The sequence below is a fragment of the Ananas comosus genome, linkage group 10 (assembly GCF_001540865.1).
Source record: "Ananas comosus cultivar F153 linkage group 10, ASM154086v1, whole genome shotgun sequence".
In the NCBI taxonomy this organism is placed as follows: Eukaryota; Viridiplantae; Streptophyta; class Magnoliopsida; order Poales; family Bromeliaceae; genus Ananas; species Ananas comosus.
In genome coordinates, this window is record NC_033630.1 from 9,737,670 (window position 1) to 9,745,250 (window position 7,581).

A 7,581-nucleotide genomic window follows, 5' to 3' on the forward strand; every position below is an offset into this window, starting at 1 on the left:
GACAGAAGGTGTGAAGGAAGCTATGTGCTAAGAGGCTTATTTGGAGAGCTTACTTCTTATTGGGATCCGACGATTGTTTATTCGGACAGTCAAAGTGCTATTCATTTGTCTAAAGATCAAATATTTCATGAGAGGACAAAGCACATCGACGTAAAATTTTACTTTGTTCGGGATGTGATTGAGAAACACACGGTGACTGTTAAGAAAATTGATACTGAGGACAATCCGGCGGATATGCTTACTAAATCCCTTACGATTGCCAAGTTCAAACATTGTTTGGACTTGGTGGCAGTTAGCAGCACTTGAGGCCCTATGGGGTGTTTGGAGAAGATGGAATACGGAGCGTTAAGGAGCATTGAGGCGAATTAAATTCAAGGTGGAGTTTTGTGGCGACCTCGACATAGCGACGGCTAAACTGCAAATTAAACCAATGTAGAGATTGTTATATTTGGTTTAGATTTGTAGTTATCTAAATTGAGGATAAATCCTAATCTAATTGGGATTAGATATTATTTAGATTTAATTTGGCATATATGGATTATAATTAGAAGTGTAATTCTAATATAATTAGAATTAGACTCTAGTTATGAGACATGTATTATATATACATGCTACAGCCAAGTTAATGATATCGCGACCAAATTAAGATGCCACGTTCTAATTAAGCCAAGCAATGCATTTTGGTTCCGTACGAGCAAGAAGCCGCGGCCAAAATTAATGAAGCCGGGGCATTGAAATTAAGCCATGCTCTAATTAAGAAGGAGCTTAAATTAAAGGGCCTAAGAGGTTGTGCCGGAGGCTACGCAGGAAGGGCATTATGGTGCGGATTGCGCAAGGAGCCGTAGCCCTTTTAATTATGCAGAGCTCTAATTAAACCATGCACATTGGTGGTGAGTTGGCATTTATTGGTCCGTACGGGTTTGAGAAAGAAGCCGTTTCTTGGAGTTGCTTGTTGTTGCTTGTTGCGGTGTTTCGGATTTAATTACGTTTTGGCCTTTTGAGAGATTCAATTTTGTACTCCGCCTTTTCAACATTAATAAAATATTTGCTCCGTCTTCGCCCGTGGACGTAGGCCGTTGGCCGAACCACGTAAATGTCGGTGTACTCTTTCCTTAATTTTTCTTTTTCTGCATTAAATTATTTTTTGGATCTATTTTTTGCCGTTCCGATTTTAACACAAATTTTAAAAAAATGGCAACAATTCTAAACATTTGTACTACTATTATAAAGCATGAGAAGTACTATGGCAATTAATTCTGTTTCACTGCATTACTCGGACGCATTTGAATGATGCTGTGAGGGATCTTCTCCCTGCGTACGCCGAGAACGATCTAAGCAGCCTCTGTTCGTGGGCAGATCACGTAAAGTTCCGATACCCGTGGTCGTCGGCGCTGCACTACATCAACACACCTGATAGTCTCTGCACCTACAGCTATGACAGTGAGAAACAATTCTAGTACCATTCATCTCATTGTTTAAATCTGCGCCATCTACTGTAACAACTGTAATCAGAAAATTAATGTACCGATTATCTCACATCTGTTACGAAGCCAGATTTATTTGTTTGCTTTTGTAGATGTGTAACAAGTTGAACAGAAATTAAGTCCTTATCTGGAATATGATTTCATGTTTGAATAAAAAAACATCACTCTGGAATGTGTATGAGCAGGAGACTGCAAGGATGACAGTGGAGAGGCAGGCAGGTGTGTTTCAGGAGCCATCAAGAATTACACCAGTCAGCTTCTGACCTATGGAAAATCTACCACTCAAAACCAATGTAATGCTGTATATGAATTTCTGAACTTTTGTTAATTTGCTTATAATTTTCATTTTCGCAAGAATCACAATTGATTGCTCATTCATTTTAAACAACTGCTGCTGCAGATAATCTTACAGAAGCACTTCTGTTCCTTTCTCATTTCATAGGGGACATACACCAGGTTTTTTTAAAAAAAATAGTTATAATTTGATTGCCTCTATAGTTAATTTTACTTTTCTATAATTTTAACTAATGATTGTGTGTTTTTTTAAAAAACTTTTCAGCCATTACATGTAGGCTTTACCTCTGATGAGGGGGGGGAACACAATTGATGTGCACTAGTACAGTAGAAAAACAGTGCTCCACCATTTGAGTCCTTTAACATGCTTCTAGAAGAGCACGTGCATTTTAAACTTATCTTAGGCCTCGTTTGGAAATGCAGAAGATCCAAAAGTGCTTTTCAGCATCGCTTTCTTTATACTACGAAAAAGTGGCAAGTGCATCCACGCACTGGAAAAGCATTTGTTAAGATGCTTATCGCCACCACCATTTCATTCCTTTGGAGTTACGGAGCTCCAAAATACTCTTTTTTTTTTTAACATAACATTTCCAAACTACGCCTTAAGAGTACTACGTACACATACATATTTTAGTAAAAAGGTATTCTTTAGGCACCTCTTAAGTGGTCCTTTTTGCGGCCCACCTAGTGCCGCTAATATGCTAGCGATATCATAAGATGCGTGCATGAACCCAATTAATGTACGCTATTTGTAATTGTCAATGCATCAGTGGCTTTCAAAAGAGTATCTATGACTATATCTATAGAAGCACTTTTATCTAATAACATAACATTTCCAAACTACACCTCAAAAGAGTACTACATAGACATACAAATTTTAATAAAAAAGTATTTTTTAGACACCTCTTACGTGGTCCCTAATGCGGCCACCAAGTGCTGCTAATATGCTGGCGATATCTTAAGATGCGTGCATGAACCCAATTAATATACGCTATTTGTAATTGTCAGTACATCAGTGGCTTTCAAAAAAGTATCTATGACTATATCTATAGAAGCACTTTTCTCTAGTGATGCTAAATTCGTACAAGAATTACTAACGAAAAGAAAGCAATGCAGGTGTGGGATGATAACATAATTGAGACAACAGAAGAGCAATTTTATAACTCCCATGTGGCAGAATTTGTTGATGCCATTAACCAGAACATAACAGTAAGTAAACAATTTTTTAAGTAAATAAGTGTAAATTCAAATTACATATGTGTAAGCTACATAAGTTTCTACATAAGTGTAAATTCAAATCTAAAAAACCCACAACTAAGATCTAAATCATTAAATGTGATTAAAAAAAAACATTCAACATGTATATTTATAAACTTTTACAAATTTTGGAAACAGGGTGTTAAAATCTTCAACGGTTTAGATCTTCGTTTTGAGACTTCAATAATTAGATTTTAGCTCGTGTAAAAAGTGTGTAATTTGATCCCTACTCCAGTAATTATTATATACATACGTATGATGATGCTATGCTAAATATGTATATAGTTTCATGCAAATTTGTTTTGATATTTGTTTCAACATGGATTTGTGACAGATTGATGGGTTTATTTATTAATCTCATTACAGGGGAAGTGGTCATATCAAGTTAAGGAATGGGAGGATTGCAGTGACAATAAAACCACATGCCCAGATAAGTATGTCAATTACTAGTTAGAGTGTTAGACACAATGCAGTTCTCTAGAGAATCAATCTAAGGAGCAATTAAGAGTAGAAAAATTTGTTGTTTGGTACCTCCCGACAAATTCGGGGCGAATTTTCAAAAGACTGAACCCGAACCCAACTGCAAACCCGAAATCTGAACCCAATCCAATGGATTTTAAAAAATCCGTATCCAAATCTGAACCCGACTAAAAATTTGAAACCTGAAGCCAAACCCGAAACAATTATTTCTATTTATCACATTTCAAAACATATTATATTAAATCTAAATTTTTAAAGTGCAAATTCAAATGCAACATCAAACATTTATATATAATATATATTATGTAATGTTAAATTAATTCGGATTTGGGTTGGATTCGGATTCAGTTTGGCTCGGATACAAACAAAATCCAACTCAATCATGTTTACGTTTTTTATATCCGTATGTGAAACTATATCCGTTTAGCATCGAATAAATCTGCTCTGTTCGGGATCAGATTTGGCTTTGGATAATATTTCGCATATCCATATCCATCGACATCCCTAACTATGTATGCTTTTTATTTTTTTAAATAAAATTTTATAATAAAAAAAAATGCAAAAGTGAACGGTAAATTGTAAGCAATTTTTTCATCCAAATTATTTATTTGATAAAAAAAATAAAAATTAGAAAATAACTTTTTATAAAGTTAGTGTTTTAAAAAACACAAAAAAAAGAAAGAAAAAAAAAAAAGGACCGATACCAAGCGAGACCTAAACATTTTTAAGCTACTTATGATAATTTGCTTTTGCTGTGAGGTTATCTTATTACTGTTTGGGAATTACAATTAGTAGCAGCAAAAATGCAAGTTTCACCTTATGTTTAAGCATTATGTAGGAATGGTCCTTAGAGGCACAAAAACAAACAAGGGTAAATTGCACCACTAGCCGCCAAACTTTTTAGCAAAGTTTCATTTTGGTTCTTTGAATTTTCAATTTCGAAATTACATATCCTAAATTCTTAAAAGAATTCCATTTTGGTCCCTGTACATATTTATTATTGAGGATAAACTGTTGCCTATAGCGACTACAACTGTTTATTTTTATATAATGCGTTTATTGATACTTTATCACATCACATATTTTAATTCTAGTAGTAATTATGGAGTAAAAAAAATTTTCCTAGTTAAAATGGATTCATTAAATTGAAAGTATCAGTTGCACGAAGAATCAGCGAAATTTGTGGCATACGAATGTAAGATAAAATAGGTTGCAAGAAATAATTCTTACCCAAAGTTATTAAGGACTAGAACGGAACATAGTTACAAGTTTAGGGATTAAAATAAAACATTGCTAAAAGTTTAGAAATTTAAATATCGAATCTAAAAGTTTGCGTACCAAAATGAAACTTTATTGAAAGTTCACAGACTAGTAGTGCAATTTAGCCACTGGTCCCCAACTGTGACACCCCAATAGTCCCACATCGGATGGGAATAGGGTTGTCATTGGGTTTATAAGAGACTTAGACACTAGTAATAATAACTGGGCTTAAGCATTTTGGGCCAGTGGTCGGGCCCAACGAGTTATTATTGCTAGTGGGCTCGGTCGTTACATTTAGTATCAGAGCCGGTTCACCAGCTGGACATGTGTGGCGAGTCTCGGCTGAGCTAGGGTCTGAATGACGGGCTAGCGAGACGAGTCTCACATAGCCTGGTGATCTTGGGCTGTGTGTGTTTGGACTGACGAGGACGTCAGGGCCTTAACGGGAGGAATCTGTGACACCCCAATAGTCCCACATCGGATGGGAATAGGGTTGTCATTGGGTTTATAAGAGACTTAGACACTAGTAATAATAACTGGGCCACCGACGGCGCCACCAACCGGCCGGCCCCGAGCCAGCCGCCGCCGGACCCGTGCGCGTCGTCCACGTCCCCTTCCTCTACTTCCACCGACCCCGCTGACCCCATCGATCCCAATCCCAACTCACCGAGGTTTGGGATTTCTCTGAATATATGTTCCGCGTTAAACGTTTTTCCAGGTGGTTTGTGGCCTTAAAGTTAGGCTCGGGAAGTGGCTTGCTGATTTTGCGCACTTGCTGGGAGGTGCACGCTAGAGTGCGTTTTGCCATGTATTTTATAGCGCTGAAAGCGCTTTTATGGCAAAACGGTGATGGCTGGAGAGGAGCTAGTTGCGCGCTAGAGGCGTCTAGGCAGGCAGTCTAAACGCTTGCCTAACGTGGCCATGCTAGTCGTGGAGCCTCTGTTGTTTCGACGCTAAAGCAAAGCAGAACTAGCTGGTGCCTAAGTGCTGTTCTAGGTTGGAAGAAGCTTATCTTCCTTTGTGTGTGTTTTTATGTATATTTTATACATAAAAACCTAAAAGAGCTTTAGGCACGCAGTTTGAGTTTTAGGCAGTCGCAGTAATCAAGGTCTTATCGACTGGGCCAGCTTTGCTCGATAACCTGACGATACTTGTCTCAGGCCATGCTCGGTCTTCGGTTGAAGAGTGGCGCCGAAGAGGCCTTTTAGCTCAATGATAAGTGAAATTCACTTTGAACCTTTAGCGCATCTTAAAGGCAAAATTGAGCTAAAGCGGGCTTTGAACTGCTCACGAAAACATTAATTTAATGTGTGTTTTTGTAGCAGTTGTCTCTCAAATCGATGTGACGTTTTTAGAGTCAAGAATGTAGTAGGGGGGGAATTTCTTTCAAAGCAGGAGCTTTGAACGAGTGTCCGCCCCCACTAGGCTGCGTGTTGCTTGATCGTGTTGTGTACGTACGTTACGTTCCTCTCTACGTAATTTACTTTTCGTACGGTTCGATGCTGCTATTGTTGTTGTAATATGGACGTTGCTGTAGTCGGCTACCTAGTAGGAGGACTGCACAGTAGTACTTCCGCGCAGGCAGTCACCAGACCACATGGAGGAAGTGAACTGCTCTACAGCTACCTGCAGGTCGACTTCTTATCCAGCTAAACGGTGCTAGGACGGTACCTCGACGACCTCATCTACGACGACGTCTACGACATGGACGAGGTGACCACGTTAGACGGGCCTCTACAGGTGCAACCGGTGTGGACATTGTCACTAACACCGCGACACCCGTGAGTTATTGGAACACTCGGAGAGGCGTCTATTGTGTTCCAGACTACGAGACGACGACTCTGCATCGCCCCCGCGACGAGCTAGGACTTACACGGAACGCTACGAACCTACTAGCAGGCAACGAACTAACCGATGGTCGTTTTGAAAGGACACGAGCGAAGGACAGAAGTGAGAAGAGCCTACGCAGAACAAGCTAAGCTCGGAGCAGGTAAAGTGAGACGTGGTAGTCCCGGGCTAGATTCGAGAGCAGCTTGCAGTTGCGCGGCACCCTGCGCTAGTCTTCAGCTTATGACCCGGAATCGGGAGAGCGTTTGTAGGAACGGAACACTATGAGTAGTGCTTGGTGCTTGCCTTAGTTGCTTTGTTACGCTCTTTTCAGAGCGAGTATGAGCGGATGCCATGCCAACGGAACGAACTCTGCGGGGTTAAGTGCGAGGTTTGAGACGAATCACGATAGGAACTTCATGACGAGCATGTCCTCAGAGGCTTTAAGGAGGGTCGAAACTATCTACGAGGGTTCAAACGCAAGTTTCACCGGCTAGGTGGTGCTTATGCGTAGGAAGAGTTCTGTCACTCGTCGATCTCCCTGAGCTAGGTCGAGGAGCTACACGTCTAGTGCTTTGTCGAAGAGGTACACTCACCGGGTTACGAGCTAGTGGGTCTGCAGTAGTGAGGAAGGACGCTTGAAGCCGCCTAGCTTGAAAGCTTTGAGGTGGTCGAAGCGGGCATACGCCCACGGAAGGCGACGTTCCCATAGTTGTGGGGGTCGCCCTTGACAGCACCACCGGCAGCAGCAGCATCATCACTGTCGACCTCCATGCCGTCCGCGTACGCAGCGCCCTCCTATGCGCAAGTGGCCTCACAGGACTCGGCTTCCACCCTGGCCCCATCGTCATCTTACATTGCTGGGTCGGGTGATCGTTATTATTGAGCAACCCGGGCTGGTGGCCGGGTTTTACGAATTCGGGTCAATAATAATGATCACAGATTCAGAGAATATTTGGGTTACTGTTGGGATAAGGGT

General features: G+C 40.5%; 1 protein-coding gene across 1 annotated transcript; it reads left to right on the top strand.

Moving 5' to 3' along the window:
- LOC109716222 (endonuclease 2-like) lies at positions 878 to 7,099 on the top strand. The gene is given in 11 exon segments (XM_020241554.1): positions 878 to 908; positions 1,240 to 1,440; positions 1,670 to 1,777; positions 1,885 to 1,940; positions 2,044 to 2,070; positions 2,072 to 2,132; positions 2,887 to 2,987; positions 3,402 to 3,473; positions 5,494 to 5,557; positions 6,439 to 6,496; positions 6,937 to 7,099. Coding segments are annotated over 11 exon segments (942 nt in total).